This window comes from Gymnoscopelus braueri, assembly GCF_963280865.1.
Source record: "Gymnoscopelus braueri genome assembly, chromosome: 20".
Taxonomy (NCBI): Eukaryota; Metazoa; Chordata; class Actinopteri; order Myctophiformes; family Myctophidae; genus Gymnoscopelus; species Gymnoscopelus braueri.
This window is the reverse complement of record NC_137622.1, coordinates 41806549-41831050: the sequence shown is the minus strand read 5'-3', so window position 1 is coordinate 41831050 and position 24502 is coordinate 41806549. Positions and strand designations below refer to the sequence as shown.

General features: G+C 43.5%; 3 protein-coding genes across 3 annotated transcripts; 2 read left to right on the top strand and 1 right to left on the bottom strand.

Moving 5' to 3' along the window:
- Positions 1–4514: 4514 nt before the first annotated feature.
- On the bottom strand, positions 4515–6617 carry dcst2 (DC-STAMP domain containing 2; the record flags this gene model as incomplete). Its single annotated transcript, XM_080415660.1, has 1 exon — positions 4515–6617. The coding sequence occupies one exon, from the start codon at positions 6615–6617 to the stop codon at positions 4515–4517; it is 2103 nt and encodes a 700-aa protein (XP_080271786.1).
- Positions 6618–18038: 11421 nt separating this feature from the next.
- Positions 18039–18503, top strand: LOC308075712 (polyubiquitin-like; the record flags this gene model as incomplete). Its single annotated transcript, XM_080415659.1, has 1 exon — positions 18039–18503. One exon carries the CDS (start codon positions 18039–18041, stop codon positions 18501–18503), a length of 465 nt encoding a protein of 154 aa, XP_080271785.1.
- A 2519-nt stretch (positions 18504–21022) lies between these two features.
- Positions 21023–21487, top strand: LOC308075711 (polyubiquitin-like; the record flags this gene model as incomplete). Its single annotated transcript, XM_080415658.1, has 2 exons — positions 21023–21189; positions 21244–21487. 2 exons carry the CDS (start codon positions 21023–21025, stop codon positions 21485–21487), a joined length of 411 nt encoding a protein of 136 aa, XP_080271784.1.
- Between the last annotated feature and the right edge of the window lie 3015 nt (positions 21488–24502).

Sequence of the window (24502 nt, the reverse complement as noted above, 5' to 3'; positions counted from 1 at the left end):
TTCCTCTGAGCGGAATGAAGCATCGTTTTAGAGAGCTGGGCGAGGAAGTGTATTTGACCGCAGCTCAGCTGGCACGGTGGCACCGCAGAGAGGCACCGGAGAGAAGTGAATGAGGAAGTACCTAAAACAATGACAGACAACAATGTGTGTGTGTGTGTGTGTGTGTGTGTGTGTGTGTGTGTGTGTGTGTGTGTGTGTGTGTGTGTGTGTGTGTGTGTGTGTGTGTGTGTGTGTGTGTGTGTGTGTGTGTGTTAGGGTTGCCAACCGTCCCTTGAAATAGGGAATTGTCCCTTATTTGAAAACTAAAAGTTGTGTCCTCAAATAGTCCAATGAACAGGCGTGTCACAATACTTGTCGATCGGCTACTTTTGGCAAAGAGATTTGGTGTGGACAGAAAAAACAGAGACTGATTTATCAACCTGCTCTGTATCTTCAAACAAAACAGGTGCAACTGTGTAGTCTACATTCAGTCAACAATTTCATTATTTATGTCTACATCTGTGTCTGCTAATGATTTATTTCAAATAATGTGTTAATGGGAAGAGTGGGGCTATACTGTAGCAAAAGAGCCAATAATCTGCATTTGTGACGTTAAAGCTGCACTATGTAACTTTCCTCTTCTACCCCCCCCCCCCCAATAGGGATGTCCAGGTTCAAGTGGTTGATATAATATACAAAAAACGTACATTTATACAGTGAGATTTTATCTTTTCCTGGGCGTCCCTTTATTTTTCTCGGAAATAAGGGAGGCACAATGTACTTTAAGTACAGCAGATACTAGACCTTCCATTGGTGAGGCATGGATGAAGTCATAGCTGTCTGACAGCTTGGATGAGTCTGACAGATACACGTTTCCTTCATTAAGTGAAGAAAACGTTTGTATCACAGGCCTGTTTTTATCTTACTTATTCAACGTGGTCAATGTGCACCATCTAGATGACTCATTGTAAAACTACACCACCTGATTTCTGACTGGTGACAAAAGGCATCCGAAAGCAAACAGTGACTGAATACTTTTTGATTGATTGAATACTTTATTATCAGTTTGCAAAAAAGTACAGAGGGATACAATAATGCTAAAAAGATAACACAAAAAGCCATAGGCATATAGATCTACTTTGCACTGTATTTGTTAACCAGATCCTTCTATTCTCTATTGAGACACACGGAAGGCCTACAAATTCACGCCCACTTTTGAGATTGCGCCTCTACTCAAGGTCCGTTAGAACGATGAACTGCAGCTGCCAATGCAATCCCTTTGAGAGGATATGAGCTGTCACAGCTATAGGACACAAACCAACTCCTAGAGCTGTCAACAAAGTATTTCTACATTGCAGTATTGATACTTTTACTTAAGTAAAAACATGTTTTGATTGATTGATTGATTGATTGATTGAATACTTTATCTAGAAGTTTGCAGAAAAAAAGCACTTGAAAGTACAGTTTGAATACAAGGTCAACTAAATAGGATTGAAAAGCCCATGGAAGCCTAATGGCTTGTTTCAAATGGGGTCCTCCATAGTGACATAAAATGACAGACAGACATACACTACTATGCAGAACATCATATAAACAGTTTACAAAATGAAAAATAAGAAAAACAAGAATATGTACAGTTAAAAGTTTGAGAAAAAAAGGGGGTCGAGGGGGGGGTTAGGTTATGACTTTTACAGGGGCCAGTTTTGAATTGCAGCCTTCTGAAGGTACTCTTTTAGGGCAGTTTTGAAGGAGAGGAGGGTTTTACTCTCCTTCGCTGCTTTTGGTAAATGGCATTCCACATTTTTGTTGCATAGCAGGAGAACGAATTCAACCTCTTGTTTGTGCCAAATCTGGGTTGCACGTGATCAGCAGGGCTACCTCTGGTGTTGTGATTGTGGACTTCGTTTACGTTTTTGAAGTACTTTGACAGGTACATGGGTATCTTAACGTTGTGGTGTATCTTGTAGACCAGGCCCATTGCAAGTTGCCGTATTCTGTCCTCAACCTTGAGCCGTCCGACCCTAGCAAGGAGAGCAGGGTTTAGATGAGCTGTAGATGCAAAGGCCAAGGATTAGCCTTGTGAGTACTTACCCGTCACTCACTGCCCTTGCCTGGTACTTCATACGCAGCTCCTTCAACATCAATACAGAGGCCTGACACCCTTTATCATGCAAATTGAGTTGGGTGATTTTTAGTCATCAGCAATATATACAGTATTAATATATACAGTATAGGCCAACGAGACGAGGATGAGTCACAAACAAACAGACTTGAATTAATGACCATTTCCATTGCCGTGGGCTACTTCATGGAGAGAGAGAGAGAGAGAGAGAGAGAGAGAGAGAGAGAGAGAGAGAGAGAGAGAGAGAGAGAGAGAGAGAGAGAGAGAGAGGGGCCTTATTTAGACTTGTGGTGTCGCTGGTGAAAACAGAAGATATACAAGATCACAATAAGATCACAATGCGTCGCACAGTGGCACCTTTTAGGCTTGCAGACCGTCTGTTTTCGGTTTGCGCCGCAATGCACGACCAATTATAAACCAGGCATAATAGCAATATTATTGGTATTTATCATAATTCTCTCTCTCTCTCTCTCTATCAGTCGAAACAGTGTCATCACCGTGCTAAACTAATGGCCGAAGTCATTTTTTGAGGAAAATGTTATTTTTGCCTAAGTCAGCTCCTCATGACACTGGCCACCTCTGGTAAAATGGCCTATCTCCTAATTGAAAGGGATCATGCTGTTCCATCACCTTTTAGTATAATGGCCTAACTCCCTAGTGTGACTTAGGCCAAAATAGCCTTTTTTTTTAGCCTAAGTCACATGGTTTTGTGACTTAGGCCAAATCATTTACCGATTTAGGCCATTTTTAAAAATTTGTTTTGGCCTAAGTCAGATTAAATGCTATTTAAATCTCTTATGTTACATAACTGACAGACAGTGTTATTTCTATTTAAATAATCATTTGTTATAAACATTTTGGGTGAAATGATTAAGAAATATCATATAGTTTTGGATCAGTTTTTTTATTTTTCCTGAAAAACTTTTAAAAAAATGACATAGGCCATTAGTTTAGCAAGGCGACGAATATAATGTCAACAAATAAATTATCTGTACATTGAAACTATACAAACAGGAGGCCAGGTCAACAAATGGACCTGGCATCTGTCTAAATAACATGCTATCTAAATCCCATTTTAACCTTTGCATGAGTCGTCAAGGCTAGGTCAAGTTGCTTCGGGCTAAGGTGGAGTCTGAAGAGGCGAGTCTTCAGATTACGGCGGAATATTTGGAGTCTGCAGTTTTGACTGCAATGGGGAGTTTGTTCCACAGTTTAGGAGCCAGAAGGGAGAAGTGTCTGGGACGTGTGGAGCGTTGTCCCCAGTATGTTTTAGGAAAGGTTCTGACAGCTTCCCTATGTTTAGCTGATCTGAGTGAGTGGGAAGGGTTGTAGGGTTGGATCAGGCTTTGAAGATAAGGGGGGGTGGCATGCCTTTGGTTGCTTTGTAGAAAAAGTACTCAAATGTTTTACTTAAAGGCATACTAGGTAACGTTTTCAACTAAACTAAAGTTAAATTGTATATCTTTTGTGAGTGGCAAAAGTTTCACAACACCCACTCCATGAATTTCACCCCCGGAAGCCTTTTATTTATATATTTTCTATTGAACGTGGACGGGGGGGACTTTCCCGGGAAAATGACGTTCCTGGCCAACGTCATGACGTCGTGGCCGACGTCCTGGCCGACATCATGACGTCGGCCAGGAACTACCGCAACGGTTTCCTGTTTGGCCAGGAACTATCGCGCTAATAACAAAAAGGAACCTCACGCTGATTTTAAGAGAATGTAGGATTGGAAGATCGAAAAAGAACAGAAAAAGAAAGCACAGCTCATGGTAACTAATGCTCCACTGGCTAAGAGAAACGATCCGTAGATAGTATAAAACAATTAAAAGATCGCTTTTTGAAACACTTCCGGTTTCCGGTGAAAACGAATGGAATTCTGGGTAATCGAGGACTACGGAAATTGTATGCAGTGACGGTAGTGACCAGCAGAGGTTGCTAAAAATCGTTATTTGTGATTCTGCATTGTACAACTTTAAGTAAAGGTATCAATACAGCAAAAATACTCTGTCACAAGTAAAAGTCCCAAAATCAAAATGTACTTGAGTAAAAGTATAAAAAGTATTGGCATCAAAATGTTCTTAAAGTACCAAAAGTAAAAGTAATCATTATGCAGAATGAGTTTTCAAATGTAACAATCTTTTGGAAATAGCAGATCTACAAGCTCACAATGCGTCGCATCGCTTGTAGATCTGCTATTTTCAAATGGCCGAAATGTATATAGGGCTGAAGTGGTATGTTTTGTAATAATATTCAAAATCTACAAAGTAACTTGTAACTAAAGTTTTCAAATAATTGTAGTGGAGTAAAAGTACTATATTTGCCTCTGAGATGTAGTGGAGTAGAAGTAAAAGTATTGAAAATTGGAAATACTCCAGTAAAGTACAGTACTTGAGTAAATGTACTTAGTTACTTACTTTACACCACTGTCAGAATCCTCCCGGTCGGACGTTTCCGACTCGATGTAATCGGCGCTGTAATCCTTCTCATCGTCATCGCTGGAGTCCAGTTCGTCCTGGCTGTCGTCCTCGTAGCTCAGCGGTCCCCCGCACACGGCGCAGCTGTTCCCCAGGCTCTGGTAGCACGTCCGACAGTACAGGCCCCCGCACCGCAAGGTCGGGCAGAAGACCATGCCGTCCTGGTCCACGCCCTCCTTGGCGTCTCCGCAGGCCAGGCAGCGCACGGGAGACACGCCCAGCAGACCGGCCACGTAGGAACCGCCTCGGACGCGCAGCAGGAGAGTGAGGAGCTTGCTCCTCCACCCGTCTCCTCCTCCGTCGGCCCGACTGCTCCTCACCGTGGAGGTCACGGCCAGCCACAGGGCTCTGCCCAGTGGAATCCTCTCGGACACAATGTGACCGTGGAGGAACAGGATCCTCTCCCGTTCCCTCGCAGGGTAGTAGCCGGCACAGATCAGCCTCCTGCAGCGCTGGGCCAGACAGCCCGCCAGACACACCAGCAGGACCAGCCCATACAGGAAGCCGATCATGACGTAGCCGGTGTAGTCCGGTTCCGAGGGATCGATGAGACACTCCCTGCTGAGGACGGTGACGTTTCCTCTCTGGAGGATGTCGAACGAAGTCACAATGTCCCTGAAGATGTCGGACGCGTAGCCCGTCCCGTTCACTTGAACCGCGAGCCTGACCGGAGCCCGGACGATGAGGTCTCCCTGGATCTGCCGCCGCACCAGGTCCAGTATCCAGAACACCATGACGTCCAGTCCCAGTATCAGCCCTCCCAGCACCAGGTGTCTGAGCAGAGACACCACGCCCCGAACCACCAGAAGCCACTCGCTCGGCGTCAGGTACGGCGACATGGGTGCGATGTAGGTGCTAGCCTCATCGTCGGTCAGTGGCAGCACCGTAGGTCTGCCCGCTCGGCTCATTCTCTCGTCCAGCTCTTTGAACTCGACAGTGATGTAAATGTTGTCAAAGTCGCCCTGGTGGAGGTACTTGTGTTTGTACTTCACCGCCTTGTAGTACGCGTAAGCCAGGAGGAGGAGGCCTATGACGCCCATCCATCCTCCTCCTCCGAGCACCCGGAGCTTCCCCAGCTCCTCTGACACCTCCCCCAGGATCCGCTGGGACATCTTCTTCAGGGACTGGCTGCTGTCTATGTCCACGTCGACGGTCATGTTGGCGGAGATGTTGAACGCAAACTCCTTCTTGATGCGCTCAAACACTTCCGCGGTGGGTTTTCCAAGCTTTTTCTTGAGCTGTTCGGCGACGTACGAGGGCAAGACGCAGAAGAGCGCGGGAGCGCGGGCCATCCCGCAGAGGGGGCGTGCCATCTCCACGATGTCGCACAGGAAGTCGAAGACGCCCAGGAGCCGCTCGCAGTCGTCGATGGCGTCGTCGAACGCCACGTTGCACTTGCGGTACGGCGTGCCCATCTTCTCGTTGCACACCTCGCCGATGACGACCAAGAAGTGGAGGACGTTCTTCAGCGTGCCAGCAATGTGACGGACGTTGTCGGTCAGGGCTTTGACGAGGTTTTCGACCCTGCCCGCCACCGAGTGGGCGTTCCTGGTGATCTCCCTGATGGCGTCCAACATGATACGAAGGGGCATGGTCGCTCGCTTCATCAGCTCCAGGGTCTGGTTCACGACCAGCTCTTTCCCGCACACCAGGCTGACGGCCGCCCGCTCAAAGTTGTCCACGGTGTTGGCCACAGGGCCCTGCATCAGCCGAGTGGCGATGAAGAACAGCAGCAGCTTCTTGCCCTTCGCCGAGCAGAGCGTGGGTAGCATGAGGAGGACGTTGGTCCGTACGTTTACCGACAAGCCCATGCCAAACGCTGCTAGCATAGCCAGGCCCACGGTGCTGAAGGCACAGAACCACGGGTCCTGCTTCTGGACAAACAGAGCCATGGCGCCGTAGACCGACACCACACCCATCCCGAAGAAAAACGCACCGAAACTCCTCAGCACCTCCGCCAGCACAGGTCCGTCTGGTCCTTCTAAACTAGGAGGCTCTGAAGGATCTGAGCTTGTCGTCGACACTGAGACTGAATCCATGACGACTCCAATTTTCAGCATCCCGAGCTTGTCCTGTTAGATTTTGGCTTCCTGCAAAGGACATGAACCAGGTTCACGTCCTTTGCTCTACTTTCTTTTTAGTTGGCGGGGATAATGTCAAATGTATGTCACGAGTGTTGTTCTCCATTGTTCTCTTTTAGAACTGATGTTCTTGTCGGTAACCGACACAGTCCTGTCTCTCTGGTTCGCTTTCTCTGCGTCTCGCTTTCTTTCTCTGTGTCCCCCTTTATTTCTCTAAGTTGACCTTGAATGTATGTACAACATTGTACATAAGTTGAGCAGAACTCTCTTCTGATGTCACACAAAAACAAACCATCTGCACCGGCCTAACAACGCCGATTTGCACAGGCGCCAAAGCAGTTTGTCCGTTAACAGCAGTGGTTTAAAGTAACTAAGTACTGTATATTTACTCAAGTACTGTACTTAAGTACAATTTTGAGGTACTTTTACTTTACTGGAGTATTTCCAATTGTCTATACTTTTACTTCTACTCCACTACATCTCGAGGCAAATATTATACTTATACTCCACAACAATTATTTGAAAACTTTAGTTACTAGTTACTTTGCAGATATACATTATTTCATTATAAAACATACATTAACCATTTTAGCCTTTTTTTATACCTAGGCTATTTGAAAATAGCAGATCTGCGTTGTGAGCTTGTAGATCGGCTATTTTCAAAAAAAAATGTACTTTAACTTTTGGTACTTTAAGTACATTTTGACACCAATACTTTTGTACTTTTACTCAAGTACATTTTGAATCCCGGACTTTTACTTGTAACAGAGTACTTCTACATTACAGTATTGATACTTTTACTTCAGTAAAACATTTGAGTACTTCTTCCACCACCACATTGTGATCTTGTAGATCTGCCAACACTCCTGGATCCCGCATGAGTCTCCTGTTTTTTGACCACGTCTCCTGACTCTCTCCTGGATCGTCATTTCTTCTGGTTTTCTCCTGGATTTGGTATCAAACTCCCAAAATTCACCAGAACACAGGCAATTACATCTACTATGTTAAAAAGTTTCTGGGGGAGGACCTCCAGACCCCCCGGTTCGGGGGTGTGGTCAGTGCATGCCATCATATCCAGAGATATTAACTTTTAAAGGAGAATTCCGGACATTTTAAGTGTCATCTTTGATGTGTCGTTACTCACCTACCGACGTAAAAAGTGGCGTTGTTTTTTTCCAGAGATTCCCCTGTCGTCATTTTTTCAACCCCCTCCGTTGTCATAATGGGAGCGCGTGGCTTAGGGAAATTCGTCTATTATAACCGATGCAAAGTTATTTTTTTCTCTACTACTACTCATTGTAGAGTCTCATGATAGTCAAACATGCGCTGAAAGTTCCTGAGAGGCTACCGCTAATGCCGAACGATTTAACACTGGTTGCTTGTTTCTTTCCAGAACCTGGCAACTTGGTGTTGCCAGGTAGAGAAACAAGCAACCAGTGTTAAATCGTTTGTGCCAGCCCCACCCCTGTGCCAGCGATTTGCGTGTTTTTTTATTTATTTATTTTGTAATTTTTCGTTCAAATAAATTGTCTAGCTGCGGTTTTAAACACATACGACAGATCTACCAGCAGTAAATAGACACCTTGATCACTCGCTGACTCACTCGACCCCCCCCAAACAGGCTCAAACAGTCGATACGTCATAACCGGATGTGACGTTTTCGACAATGGCTGATCGGGCTTAAGTACGATGTGATACACGACGACGATGACTGTTCGTCACCCAGACTTAAATAGAATAGAAAATAGTGGAGCTCTCCGTTCGTTTTTTATACCGTGTGAAAAAACGTGTTTTTCCCTATTCTGGCCTAATTCTGGTTCTTCAGAATTGCGGCACGCAAGCGATGGATTTGAAAAAACGCATTAATTCGATCTAGGCAATCAATGTGTAATGAATGGTTATTATTATTAAAGATGGGCCTTACATTGCTTCAGTTATCAAATCAATTTCTGTAGGCCTACCTTTTTAATGGATGGAATTGTACCCATTATTTTCCAATGCTAGTAAAGCAAGCCTGATAAAAGTATCAAACTCACAAAATGCACCAAAACACAGGAAAATACATATACTCTGTTCAAAAAAATTGGGGGGAGGACCCCCAGACCCCCGCTAGCCACGCCCCCAACCAATCTCCTGGATTCTGACAGTCCAATGTTGGCAGCCCTGCATTCTATACATTTGAAAGCTGGTAAATTTTGATAACAATACTTTTGTATTTTTACTCGAGTAAATTTTGAATTCTGGACTTTTACTTGTAACAGAGTATTTCTACATTGCAGTATTGATACTTTTACTTAAGTAAAACACTTTAGTACTTTTCCTACCACCGTATACAGGTACTTCAGACCAATAACTCAGACCTCTCCCTCCCTCTCTCTCTCTCTCTCTCTCTCTCTCTCTCTCTCTCTCTCTCTCTCTCTCTCTCTCTCTCTCTCTCTCTCTCTCTCTCTCTCTCATTCTCTCTCTCTCTCTCTCTCTCCCCCCATTTCTAATAGGTACTGGAAGAAGACCAATAACTTTGCGCTCTCTCTCTCTCTCTCTCTCTCTCTCTCTCTCTCTCTCTCTCTCTCTCTCTCTCTCTCTCTCTCTCTCTCTCTCTCTCTCTGGGTAAAGGGATGGTGGTCCCACAATGTGTTTAAGACCTGTGAACTTGGAGGGTGATTTCATCCTTCAGTGGAGCCGTGAAAGCTCTTTAGATCTACATCTTCACTGGCCAACACATTAATCGTGTTGGGCGGACAATATTGATCTGGACATTCTGTTGTGCATGGCAGCATATGAGCGAGGGAAAGAAGGAGAGAGAGAGAGAGAGAGAGAGAGAGAGAGAAAGCAGGAAAGAAAGAGGGGTGGTGAAGAACAGTGGTGTAAATTAACTAAGTACATTTACTCAATAACTGTACTTAAGTATTTTGAGGTATTTTTGGGCGGTGTAGCCGCCCCTATAAGTGGGGTCGGGACACCTCATTAGAACACCCTTCGCTGTACTGTGATTGGCTCATAATTAGTACACCCCTAGCATTAGTACACCCCTAGCTGTACTGTGATTGGCTGACTCTATTGGCTGACTCTATTCAGCACTGTGATTGGTTAGCGAGACACATGATGAAATTGATAACCTATAAATAGGACTATGCACTTAAAAAAAAAAACGTTTTTTTTAAGTGAGCTTCCATCACTGTGATGACCACTGTGATGACCACACCGCCCACTTCACACTGGGTGTGATTTTTTTTTGGGGCGGTGAAACCGCCCTATATGTGAGGTTTTGGATATTTGCACACCAAATCCTGCGCTGTGATTGGCCACCAGTGTACCCCCCTAACCCTGCACCGTGATTGGCCAATCACAGTCTATTCAGGACTGTGATTGGCCAGTGTCACATGACACATGTGCATAGCTCTATATAAGAAACCATAACTTAAACAAAACAATACATTTGTTTTTTTTAAGTTATGGTTTCTTCCATCATAAAGAGTGTTTTTCAATAAATGTATTTATTTTTTGTACATGATTGGTTGACTCCATTCAGTATTGTGATTAGCTAGCAAGACACCGCCCACTTCACACAGGGTGTGATTTTTTTTTACTTTATTGGAGTATTTCCAATAGTCTGTACTTTTACTTCTCACTTCTTACAACATATCAGAGGCAAATATTGTGCTTTACTCCTCTACAATTATTTGAAAGCGTTAGTTACTAGTTACTTTGTAGATTTTGATTATTATTACAAAACATAAATTAACCACTTCAGCACTATATATTTTGGCCATTTGAAAATGGCCGATCTATAAGCTCACAATGCTTGTTATTATTTTTAACTTGTGAAATGTGACATTCTGCATAATGAGTACTTTCACTTTTGGTACTTTAAGTACATTTTTGTGCCAATGCTTTTGTACTTTTACTCAAGTACATTTTAAATTCCGGACTTTTACTTGTAATGGAGTATTTCTACATTGCAGTATTGATACTTTTACTTACAGTAAGTACAAAATGAGAGAGAGAGAGAGAGAGAGAGAGAGAGAGAGAGAGAGAGAGAGAGAGAGAGAGAGAGAGAGAGAGATGAGAGAGAGAGAGAGAGAGAGAGGAGAGAGAGAGAGAGAGAGAGAGAGATTTTTATCCCACAATGTTGTAACCCATTTTTTTTTTCAACCAGTGCCAATTGCCTAAGCTGTAATTCAGGGCGCTACTCTCCCTCTGCCAGCCAGGGGGAGAGCTCCGAACTGAGCTCCTTCAACGCATGAGGAGTGAGTAGGTTGTTTCTTATCACCTGACAGGGGGGAGTTTCCCCGGTAGGACGGGTAGCGCGTGGAAGTTATTCCAACCGGTTCCTTTGCCCTCCATCAGGCGCCCCGGCTGACCAGGGGGAGGCAGTAAAGAGACCAGGATTACTGCATGTTTTTTTGTGAGGTAACTACCCTAGGAGACACGGGGAGAACATGCAAACTCCACACAGAAAGGCCCTTTTGCGAACCCCACCTAGGATAAGGATAGAAGTATGAATATAAAGAGGAGGTTATAATGTTCTCATTACCACACATAGAAGCATGAACAGTGGTGGAAAAAGTACACAAATGTTTTACTTAAGTAAAAGTATCAATCAATACCGCAATGCAGAAATACGTAAGTATAAGTCCAAGTATTCAAAATTTACTTGAGTAAAAGTACAAAAGTATTGGCATCAAAATGTACTTAAGTACCAAAAGTAAAAGTACTCATTATGCAGAATGTCCCGTTTCACAAGTGTTGAAAATGTATAAAAATCTTTTGAAAATAGCAGATACACAAGCTCACAACGCGTCGCATCGTGACGTAGATCGTCTATTTTCAAATAGCCAAGGTATATAGGGATAAAGTGGTTAATGCGTGTTTTGTAATAATAATCAAAATCTACAAAGTAGCTATAACTAACGTTTTTAAATAATTGCAGTGGAGTAAAAGTATGATATTTGCCTCTGAGATGTAGTGGAGTAGAAGTAAAAGTACTGGAAATTGGAAATACTCAATTAAAGTACAAATACCTCAAAATTGTACTTAAGTACAGTACTTAAGTAAATGTACTTTGTTACTTTATACCACTGTGCATATGAATAGGAGGTTATAATTGGATGCTAATGTGTTGTGAGATGCCGGAGGCTAAACGTTGTACACAGAAAAAGTTTGAGAACCACTGATATAGAAACATACTTAAAAAAAAACTGTAAACACAAATGTTCACGATTTTTTAAAAAAACAGCAGATCTACAAGCTCGTAGTGAGCTCGTAGTACATCTGCTATTTTTGAATTTGCCAAAGAAATCTAAAAATGACACAAATGCGTTCCCGGTCTTAATGCGTTAAATACTTTGTGATCCTTAGCGGCCGTTGGTTGGTTTCATTTCAACCTCCCCGTCGTGCTGTGGGGTAAGCTACTGTACTTTAGGCTACTGTACCTTAGGCCAGTGTATATCAACCTTTTTTGTGCCAAGGCACACCTGGCATAGCCAAATGATCCCAGGGCACACCTAGATATACGGTATATATATATATATAATTATATGTATATATATATACACACACACACACACTAGGGGTGTGCCGATACACTAATTTCATGAAACAATACAATACGATATTGGGCACACAACTTCGATACGATACGCACTTTTTTATTATGAAATCATATGGGGGAGAAAAAAAAGCAAATGCAAACAAATATTTCTGTTTTTGCATTATTCAGACATGCAAACTTGTAGCTTTTCAGCTTCCACTAGCCGTTTTGAATCCAAATAGGAAAATAGTGTGACACCTGACCCGAAAAAAAATAGCATGTTGTCACCCTTTTCACCTCAGGGCTGTTTTGTAAAAAAAAAAAAACCTTCTTCAAACGGCGCGGCACACCTCAGCAGTAGCCCCGGCCCAAAATTGGGACGTTTGCCAGGGTTGATATACACTGCCTTAGGCTACTGTACTTGTTTAGAACTGGCAGTGCTCTCATTGTGGCCGTGATGATTGAAGCCAGGTCATCATTTGGCCAGTTTCACCTGCGGTCCACTGACAAGTGACATGTTTTTTTTCTTTGTTTCTTGGGTGGCAACGACGTTGTACTTCCTCCTAGCCACTTCAACCTTAGCAAACCCTTTTCTGGGGGATGTCATAATAGACGACCTTTCAGCAGTGGTGGAAAAAGTACTCACATTTGGACAGCAGAGTCACTCCCAATCTTTCGCCGCAGGCTGAAAACCCACCTCTTCAGGAAACACTACCCTTCCTCTTCGCCTTGCCTACTTGTTGTTAACTAGTTGTACAAACTCTTGCTTTATTGTTGTATTGTTTTATTGGATCTTGTTTAGTCGATACACTTATTTGTTTTAGCTCTTGCTCATTTGATTTTGTTATTTGTCTCATCTGTTTAAGAAAGTAGGTAGATGATATATTTCACTTTTACCTTAGCGCTAGGTGTACTCTTGGTTGCTTGTTTTAGCAGAAAATGCACTTAAGACTTCTGGTGATTAGTAGTTTTGTGTCCCTACCTATGTTGAATGCACTTATTGTAAGTCGCTTTGGATAAAAGCGTCTGCTAAATGACTGTAATGTAATGTAATTTGTTTCTTAAAGGGATATTTCACTTTAAAAAAAATGTTTGGGTCATTTTGTCGTCTACTTAAGCTTTTGTGAGCCCCCCAGACAGTTTTTAAGTTGCTTGATTCAGTATTTGGATATTTGATATTCATTTTGTCAGACACGCCCCCTTCCTATGCAAACCCATTGTAACTTCAAACTCCATTTTAACCATGATGGATTCATCGAAAACACCCGTCCTTGGTTGTGGTGACTCATACTGCCCTCCTAAAACATGAGGGGGCCGTGTTTTTTCGATTACTTATTTAATTTATTTTATTATTAGTTTTTTATGTATTTCTGTTTATTAAAGGACTGGAGACTCCTGTTACTAAACAAACACTCTATAGCAATGAGTACTATCAGAATATAGAGATATTTAACACTTATTGTAACCAAAGAAAATCACTTACCCTACCTTTAAAATACTGTAGTACTTGCTTAAAAAACGTGAACAAAATACAAAGTACATTTTATTTTAATATCACTGCCTTGCTGTATTGCAATGCAGAGTTGTGTAGAGTTCGCAATGTAGAGTTCTTGTATGAGAAAAACTTTCCGCACACCTAGATTACCACCTAGGTATAAAAGCAGGCACGTAGGCAAAGAGCAGCAGACAGCGGCCCTCATTTATCAATGGAGTGTAAAAAACTGCTTATTTTTTTGCCTTATATTTGCCCTTAGACCAACGTCCAAGTGAGATTTATCAAAGGATCCTATACAGCCAATCCTAGCGTACATTTGGTCGGAGCTTTGATAAATGCCCCGATTTTACGACATAAAGAACCAGAATACGACCAGACAACGCATGGAAAGCCAATAAAAAAGAGTTTCCCCCGCCCGCCTCACTGCCTGTCAAGACACACACACACACACACACACACACACACACACACACACACACACACACACACACACATATGAATGGAATACGTTTGTATATTAATCTATTTAACCCATACCGAGCAGTGCGCGTTCGAGTTACACTAAAATAAAGCAGTCATGTATTTCCCCTGAGACTCGGGCTGCAGTCAGTCCCGTGCCGCTACGTTAATGAGAGATAGCCTGGAGAGGAACTCTCTGAACGTTTATGGAGTGATTGATGAATGAATGCATAAAGATTAATGGTTGAAGGCTGGTGTGTGTTGGGAGGGTTAAATCTCCGATCTCCCGGTGGTCCAAATAAATCCACAGCATGAAGAATCACCTGCGCTGGGCAAAGGTTTGGAGCGTCGGATGTCTAGGTTGTACATAGGACACGCTACTTTATATATGGTTTGGGAGACCTCACTGTCCATGAAAAGATTACAGTGGCGCCGCCGCGCCAGTCCCGACTCCCGAAAATGCTCTCGCATAAGCGCTCGTATATTTTGAAAATAGCAGATCCACAAGCTCCTTGTTGTGAGTTTGTAGATCAGCTATTTTAAAATAGCCAATGGAGCCAGACCTGCAATCATATCTGAATGACTGTTAAAGCAGTTTATTTAAATGAGTTTACTTTATACAATGTTATATTTTCACATTATTTTATTAGTATATTAGATATACATTTTGGAGTGGATATACATGTGTCCAGATGCCTGTCAGACGGTCGCTACGGGTGTAGCCAAAGTCTACACGCCCTCAGACCTGACGTGAGATCTGAGTGGGCCGCACGCTGAAGTCAAAGTCCCGATAGAATGATAAATGCCGAAAACTGCGGCGATCTCGCCTTACGGCCATTATTTTGTCTACACCACGTTGATAAATGAGGGCCCACATGCCTGAGGGAGGTCTCCACTAACGAACATGTCGCTTCGCTTTATTAAACTTTTCTCTTGTACCGTGCAAGTTGGCAGCGTGCAGGTTTATTCTTTTATTGTTAACGTAGAGTTCTTGAAATACATCTTCTGATGCACCTGAACACATCATCAGTGATGTAACCTATAACCAAAAACGTAAAAATATATTGACGTGTTGTGAGTTTGTAGATCTGCTATTTTCGCAATATTTGAAATAAGTAGCCTAAGTGATTAATTCATAATGTACTTATACGTACAGCCAGCATGCATGTGACCAGCAGCCCAGTTCCATGGCTTTCTGCACATTAGATTTGAGATCATGCTGTTTGCCGGTGCACATATTGTCCTGAAGATGGTGCCAGAGGAAAGGCTATGGTGTCCAGGGCATATTAAGTTGCATGGTCAATACTGTATTATTATTCCCATGCAGGCCAGACGTTGGTCCTAGTATAGTGGGTCTCAAAGTGGGGTCCTGGTGTGGGGGTGGGGGAGTCGGAGTTTCTAGAGTAATTTGAAATGGATCTGCTGTAAAGTGATGTATTTGAATGTGCACTGGGTTGTATATCCTTATTCTTGGGTTTGAGGTGAAACACTTACCTGTCAGACCATCCAGTGGCGCGGGAAGGGGGGGGCTATGGGGGCTGCAGCCCCCCTGGTGATGGGAGCAGCCCCCCTGGTGATGGGAAAAAAAGAAAAGAAAAAAAAAAAGTTTTTTATTTTTTAATTTTTTATAATATATATATATTTTATGGATCATAGCAGTCTGTTACGGTCATGGATGAACTTCAACCTGGTGTTTACACTGTCTTTCTGCCTTTTTGTGTGGGGAAAAACACAGAAAACCCCCAAAAAATCGCAAAAAAATCGCGCACACCGCGCTTCGCGCGGGCGAGAGGAGTCCCCCCCGACGCACAGCCCCCCTAGGTATTAAGGACTTCCCGCGCGCCTGAGACCATCTATGTGTGTGTGTGTGTGTGTGTGTGTGTGTGTGTGTGTGTGTGTGTGTGTGTGTGTGTGTGTGTGTGTGTGTGTGTGTGTGTGTGTGTGTGACACTATGGGGCTGGGGGCTCACGCATGATCCACATGCACTCGCGAGCACGCACCGTCAGCGGCGGTCTTTAACACCTTAAAGTTTAAACAATAGCCTCTCAAGGTTCGCGCCGTCAGTGGCGAGCCGTTCTCAATAGCCTCTACCTGGCTGCTTTGCATAACATTAGGCTAATCGAGAAAAGCCATGGACTTGAATTGAATGTGTTACATTCCCCTCACAATGAGAGACAACAGTCTCTGCACTGCAGAGTGTGAAGGGGATCGCTTAGAAGAGGACCCAGTTCTCTGAGACAAGACAAAGACAAGTTGTCTGATTATTTGAACTACTTATGTGTGGGTGAGTCTATGTAAAGGGCTTTTATATAAAACTAAAAGGAAAATAAAATAATTAATTAATTGAAACAAAAATAAAAACAACAAATTAACAATGCAACAAAATAATAAGAAATATAATTACATTAATAATCACATGTTGAATACAGTATTTCAACTAGCACTGAGCTGAGTGGCTATGTGCAAATGCAGCAAATGCCCGCTCGCGTGCACATGCGTGCGTTGTGACGTCATAAAATAGAGCCCCCATAGCTCAAAAATCCACAGCTCACCACTGTGTGTGTGTGTGTGTGTGTGTGTGTGTGTGTGTGTGTGTGTGTGTGTGTGTGTGTGTGTGTGTGTGTGTGAGAGGGGTTGCGTGCAGGGGGGGTTCACTTCCATTATTCCATTATTTCATGATTGGAAGAGTGTGCTTAAAGATAAGAGCTGTGTGAGTGAGTGAGTGGCATTCTAAATTGAGGATTAGAGAGAAGGGGCGGTTATTGGAGAGTGCTGCAGTCAGAGAGAGAGAGAGAGAGAGAGAGAGAGAGAGAGAGAGAGAGAGAGAGAGAGAGAGAGAGAGAGAGAGAGAGAGAGAGAGAGAGAGAGAGAGAGAGAGAGAGAGAGAGAGAGAGAAGTCAATAATCAAGATTGATATGTCACTTGCTCATACGGGTAAAATGTATTAATTTATTTTTCTTTTGATCATGTCCTCATTCAGGGCTCTGTCGGCGGCCAAACAACCGAAGGAAAAAAAAACACATTCCGTTCACAAACATTCCATTACTAGGATAATGTTTGTCTTTCATCATTGAATTCCTGCCCTACTCAAACACCTGCATTATGTCCTGTCTTTCATCATTCTTCCTGCCCTACGCAAGGCGTCACATTTTGCAAGTTTTGACATGACGTGACGTGACGCCCTGAAAGTACATTTTTGACATGAGGTGGCCCATGTCAGGATGCTCTCTAGGGCGTAGCAGACGAGCCCCCAGAACTGAGAGGGAGCAGTTTTCAGCCTATCTTCATATTATTGGTGCTCACTAATGCTAATTATAATGTGGTACCATTTTTGTCTCAGACCTGCCTGCCGGTGACTTCATCGGTAGTCAGGTTTGATTATTATATATTTATATATGATTAACAACATGTCAAACTTTAAAAAAAAAAGTGTCATTTTAACAATACAATAACAACGGCTTCTATTTCAGCATGCTAACATTCCAGGTAGAGAAATGACTTAGTTTCTATCAGCTTGGAGACATAGGGTGCGTTCGGAAATACAGCACTGAACGCGCACTGGCCAATACAAACTAATAGGGGAGTGCGCTCCGGTGCGCAATTTCAGAACGCACCCCACAGACTGAGTAGATAAAATAAATGGTATACGCTTTCTACTTCTATATTTGGAGACGGTGACAATGCCACTTAACCAATCACATTGCGAGGTTCGGAACTAACTGACATCACTGCAGAGCATCATAAAACAGAGCGCTCGCTCGCTCGCTTTGAAGTTTGTAGTGTTCTTACCGGAGTATTCAATTCAAATACAGATAATCTAAATAGTTCATTATTTTGAAGAGAGATATCTCCTGACCTTTACTCACATTATCGTCTCTAATTAACATCTACAAACATGCAGATCTTTGTGAAGACCCTCACCGGCAAGACCATCACCCTGGAGGTCGAGCCGAGCGACAACATCGAGAACGTCAAGGCCAAGATCCAGGACAAGGAAGGCATTCCCCCTGACCAGCAGAGGCTGATCTTCGCCGGCAAGCAGCTGGAAGACGGACGCACCCTGTCCGACTACAACATCCAGAAGGAATCCACCCTCCACCTGGTGCTGCGTCTGAGGGGCGGCGGGATGGAGATCTTGGTCAAGGGCATGGACGGCGGCAGGACCTTCAGCCTGGACGTGGAGCCGTGGGACAGCATCGAGAACGTCATGGTCAAGATCGAGGAGAAGGAGGGCATTCCCCCCGACCAGCAGAGGCTGATCTACACCGGCAAGCAGCTGGAAGCTCACCGCACCCTGTCCGACTACAAGATCCAGAAAGGCCACACCATCCACCACGTCATGCGTCAGACCTCCGGGTAGCTTCGGTCGTCGGTCGGTTCGATTGCCGCGCATCGCCGAACTCTGCATATCGAGTCGCGTGGCTTGCGTAACTAAGATGATGTGCAGTAAAGCAGTAGGTTCTCAACCAGTGTTGCCAGATTCTGTGAGAGAAACAAGCAACCAGGTCTAGGAAAACAAGCCCAAAAGAGGCGCCTATGGGCCACATGAGCACTTTAAACATCATACATCAGCTATTTGAAAATAGCAGATCTATAAGCTCACAACGCAACGCGTTGTGAGCTTGTAGATCTGCTATTTTCAAATAAAATCTTGGGGGGAAATTATAATAAGCAGACTTGGCAACACTGTTCTCAACCTGTGGGTAGGCCTACATGATTTTTTTTTTTGGGGGGGGGGTGGGGGTCCCCAGATGACAGTTGAAGTGACAATTTAAGGACTATGAAGACCTTTTTAATACCTGAAAAAAAGAAAGAAAAAGACCACTACTGCATCAAAAGTAATCACCGAACGATACTATAAAAACTGGTCAAACATTGGCCAAATTGTCAAATAATATAAGAAAGAGGCAAAGATCGTGAAAATAGCGGACCAGCAAGCTCACAACGCCAAGATCGCTCAAAACGATTGGAAAAACGTGTGGATCTGCTACTTTTGATGCTTCTGTGTGACGCTTGCCTGGGTCCAATGAGAGTCGGAGGTGGGGGTGGGGATCCTTTAGGATTGGTTTAGGGAAATTCTAATCCCCTCCCCCTTGTAATCGCCTACACTGGAGCCAATGTCAGACTGCAGCTCCGCGCAGCTTCAGTCTGACAATCAGGCCAGTGTGACGCTGTAGTATATGCTCGAGTAGGGCGTTCGTTTTACGAAATAAAAAACACTAAAAGTTAGAATATGGAGATGAGAGGTTACTGCCCGACAGCAGCGATATGCACTAAAGGTGCCCGCCTTATTTCTATTGTATGAACTATGACCTCTCTGACCCGACTAAAAACATTTTTTTGCCTCTCAAAATCCAACCCTACGTCCTCGCTGTGAGAGGTGGAAGCAGGTTCATGCTGACTAACAGGGCTCTGGTGAAACTGATTATTGAGAATGCATTGTATTGGGACATTCTAATCCAATATATATATTAAAAAAACAAGATTCTTTGTAATATATTCATAAATAGTCGATCTGCAAGCTTCAGCGCATCACTTTATGACGCGCTGTGAGCTTGTACATTGTCTATTTTTTAATAGCCAAAGTATAGAAAAGGCATTGATAAGGCTATTGATAAGTAGCCTATAATGCCATCCTATCTACAGGCTCACATAAGTAGCCTAATGGCAGCCGATAACGTGCGAGCGGCATAATGTCAGCCTCTGCATTGCAAGTTAGCTCTGTCATTAGGTGTGTGTGTGTGTGTGTGTGTGTGTGTGTGTGTGTGTGTGTGTGTGTGTGTGTGTGTGTGTGCGTGTGTGCGTGTGTGCGTGTGCGTGTCTGTCTCTGTCTGTCTCTGTCTGTCTTAGTGCTACCATAATGTACACAACTGCGTAAAGGACATTCTTATTAGCAATAAATGTGTCTCCTGTGTTAAGTGTGAATATACAGTATAGCTGAATAGGATGGGGTATACGTCTACGCTACTGTATTTTAACATCAGTCATAATGGTGGTACTTGGAGAGACAAATACTTTCTGAGGTGGTACTCTGTCTAAAAAGGTTGAGAACCACTGCTGATAGATTTCGAGACAGTTGGCTTTGCACAGAAACATCCGGTAAAAATACTGCATTAAAAAACATTGGCTATTCATACATAGCTGATCTACAAGTTGTAGATAAGCTATTTTTGAGGGTATAAATGTATTTATTAAAAAAATAATGCATTTTGAATGGTTTATACCAGCGTTAAAAAAGTTGAGTTAAAAATAATAGAGGTCACCGGAAATCCCCGCCCATCCACTTCACTTATATGGATTTGCTCACCCAGTGCGTACTCCCTTTTCACCCCTTCTTCCGGGTTGGGTAATGTGACGGGCGGAGCCTATATGACGTATTTTGGGTCACTCTGCGCGTCATCTCACATCCGCAGTAGTGTCACCTCCGTGCGCAGCCCCGTGTGCAAGCTCGTGAGTCGAGCCCATTGGTCGAAACCGTTTTAGCTCGTTCATGTGTCTGGGCCCCAGCCGTAATAAGCTGTAGTCTGCAGTACCTATGATTGGCCACCATGTTCAATGCGCTTTACTGCTCCCTCTCGGTTCTGGGGACTTGACACCGGCACAAAGGTCACACGGAGCCCCGCCTACCACTCAAGGTGTCTGATAGGCCAACCAAAGACGCCTACAACCATTGCCTCTTAACCAATCACAATGCGAGGTCAGACCTAACTGTGACATCACTGCCAACATAAAATAGAGAGTGTGTTCGCTGTCATCGCAGTTTGTAGTGTTGTTACCAGAATATTTGATTGAAATATAGATAATCTAGATAGATAATATTTGGAAGTGGACTTTATTTCCTGACCATTGTTCACAGTAGCGTCTCAAACATCTACAAACATGCAGATCTTTGTGAAGACCCTCACCGGCAAGACCGTCACCCTGGAGGTCGAGCCGAGCGACAACGTCGAGAACGTCAAGGCCAAGATCCAGGACAAGGAAGGCGTTCCCCCTGACCAGCAGAGGCTGATCTTCGCCGGCAAGCAGCTGGAGGACGGACGCACCCTGTCCGACTACAACATCCAGAAGGAATCCACCCTCCACCTGGTGCTGCGTCTGAGGGGAGGAATGCAGATCTTGATCAAGGCCCTCGACGGCAAGACCATCGCCCTGGAGGTTGAGCCGCGGGACAACATCAGGAACGTCATGGTCAAGATCGAGGAGAAGGAGGGCATTCCCCCCGAGGAGCAGAGGCTGATCTACGGCGGCAAGCAGCTGGAAGCTCACCGCACCCTGTCCGACTACAAGATCCAGAACTTCAACACCATCCACCAAGTCATGCGCATGGACGGAGGAGGGCAGTGAACCATTCCACGATCTCGTGTTGGCATTCACACCGCCGGCTACACAGTCTTACAGTCTACCATTCAACTTTCAATTTTTTGGAAGATACGAATATACATCCGACGTCTGTAGCTGCTAGAACCGCTACACATAAGTTGAGCTGGCTTCAACCTCAGATGCAAAGCGACAAATATACTGTGTATAGCTTTGTGTCTTTCTTTGTATATTTCGTATCTGCCAGTGTGTGAGCTCTTAAACTCCTTGTGGTTAAGCGGAGTCCCTCAGTGCTCTATGCTAGTGTATTTTGGGTTTCCTGTTATTTGGGGAAAAGCCTTCGCCGAAAATGGCGGATCGTCGATGCTCACAACGCGTTGCAGCGCGACGCGTTGTGAGCTTGTCGATCTGCTATTTTCCCGCGAAAGCTTTCCCCCACACTACGGATGCTGGGGGTTTAAGTAGTTTTACTGTGTGTGTGTCCATTCTTTAAGTTCTGTGTCTGAGGGATGGCAGGCAGGCAGACAGACAGGCAGACAAGAGTGCCCCCCCCTGATAGATGGCTACCTCTTCCAGATCCACACTGTAAGAAGATAGTGTGTACCCATGTGGCTCATTGGCAGTGTGCACAAAACATCTGGTGCTTATCGGTCCCACTGGGTTTAAAAAAGAGATTTAAAAAATGTAATTCAATTAAAAAGATAAAAAAGGGGCAGGTGGGGGTGCTCGGGTGGCGCAAAGATGAGGTACCGATGCACCGGCACGGAGTCTTAGGGGTTTGAATCTACGGTGGTGCATCCGGCTCGGCCAAGCATCAATGAACACAGTCGTTGGCCCATATTTGGGCGTGGGAAGCTGAGCGAAGGTCGGGAGGACAATTTGGGTCGCTGCACCGGCAATTCCCATGGCCTGGGGGTGCCGCCTGTCAGTTGTTGAATGGGAGGGGTGGGACGGAGGCGTTAGAATCTACCGCCTTCCGAGAGGATCTAACGGTTAGATCCTCCCTGTAGGCGCTCCTCACCACTGGCAGGTGATCCAGTAGGGCAACGGTCCCCAAACTGGGGGTTTGTTGTTTACTGTTGAGTGAGAAAACATTCTCACTCACTCAACAGTAAACAAACCAACATACAGTATAAGTGCATACATGGTATCTGCACATTTCTAAAGTTACAATTTAATGACTTTTAAGACCTTTTTAATACCTCTAAAATAAAAATGTATAATAATAATAATAATAACTAGAGGTTTGGGCCGCTTCGCGGCCCTCACATCTAGGCCCGATCAGCTACATCACAGCTACGTTGCACCTGTGATCCAACTGATATGGCCTTATATGGAGATGCGCAGTAGGGTGGGGTGCCATGATGACACAGTCCATATTTGGCAGTGGTAGCTGCATTGGAAAGTCCTTATATGGTCATGACTGATCATGGTGTCACAGTAGGGTGAGTAGGGCGGCCAAAAAGATGGAAAGCTGCTGTGGCTAAAATGTTAAAATGTAGCTTTATATTAATTGTACAATATGTAAATCCATTAAAGGCGGGGAAAGAAGCCTAAGTATTAGCCAGAGCACTGATCAACAGTCTGTGGCAAGTGGAGCGATCGTACGTACTTTTACCCCGGACATACTTTTGGAGGTCATTTCAATTATATTAGTAGGATAATAATAATAAGACTATTACGACATCAAAAGTAACCAACTAAACTATACAATTAAATACATAATATTACCTAAGAGGCAAACATTTAGAAAATAGCCGAGCTTGCAGTTCGGCTATTTTCACAATATGTATCTGTGGAACTGAGTCAAAGTAAATATAACGCCTCAACTCCTACAATTCCAAGTACTTGCAGGGTGGGGGGTCCCCATTTCAAATATAATTCTTTCGGGGGGGTCGCGACCTGAAAAGTTTGGGAACCCTCGGAGAAGGGTACAATAGCAGTGGGTTCAAGGTTCAAGGTTGTGTTTTATTGTTACATCTTGTGTACAGGTACATAAGAGTAAAACTTATTGTTGTTTGGCTTCCTTCAGACAATGCAGCAGCATAGATAATAACGACAACAACAACAACAATAATAATATTAAAACCGTAAAAAGATGTAAAAAATAAAGTGCAAACAATTGCAAACAAAGAGAACATCAGCATAATACATGTGCATAATCAAGGTATATTGTGTACTACACCAACAGCATTACTTCAGTAGCTGCCACCTAACTTTGTGTAAACATATATATTCTAAATACTGTACAGTGGCAGGTGATCCAGTAAGGTACAATAGCGTGTGGCAACACAGAAATGTGTGAGGAGGTTCGATTTTTCAGGCCTGAAGATCAGTAGTGCTTACCAGAGCATGAAGAGTCAATGCGAATCTTGGCCAATCAAATCCGGATCTGGACCCACCCATAAACCAGTTTAAATATATACGAGAACTAAATTGGGAGAAAACACAAGGTACAATAAATGGGTACTCTAAATTGAAAAGATACAATGATAATAATAATAATAATTATAATATATAATATAATAATAATAATAATAATAATAACAGTTCAACTAAATTAAATTAAATTAAATTAAATTAAATTAAATTAAATTAAATTAAATTAAATTAAATTAAATTAAATTAAATTAAATTAAATTAAATTAATGAAATGAAATGAAATGAAATGAAATACATTAAAACATATACATATTTATGGTAGACTGGTCAATTATGAATCCCCATAATATTGATACAAAAGGATGGATTTGGCATGCTAAATAACATACTAAAATGTAGGAAAATCTATGTTCCGGAGAGGTGTAATTTTCAAGATGGCATCCAAGCTGACTGCCAGGAGCTTAAAATGGCTATATCTCAATTAAAACAAAATCCTTTTTAAATGATTCAAAAGATTTTTCCATTGATTCTGGTACCTCTGGAATGCTAAATTCCAGGTACACCTTCCAGAAAGGCGTCATTTTCAAGATGGCGTCTACTATGGCTGCCGGGAGCTCAAGAAATGTGACTGAATCAGATAATAAGTGAATTATGCATTGC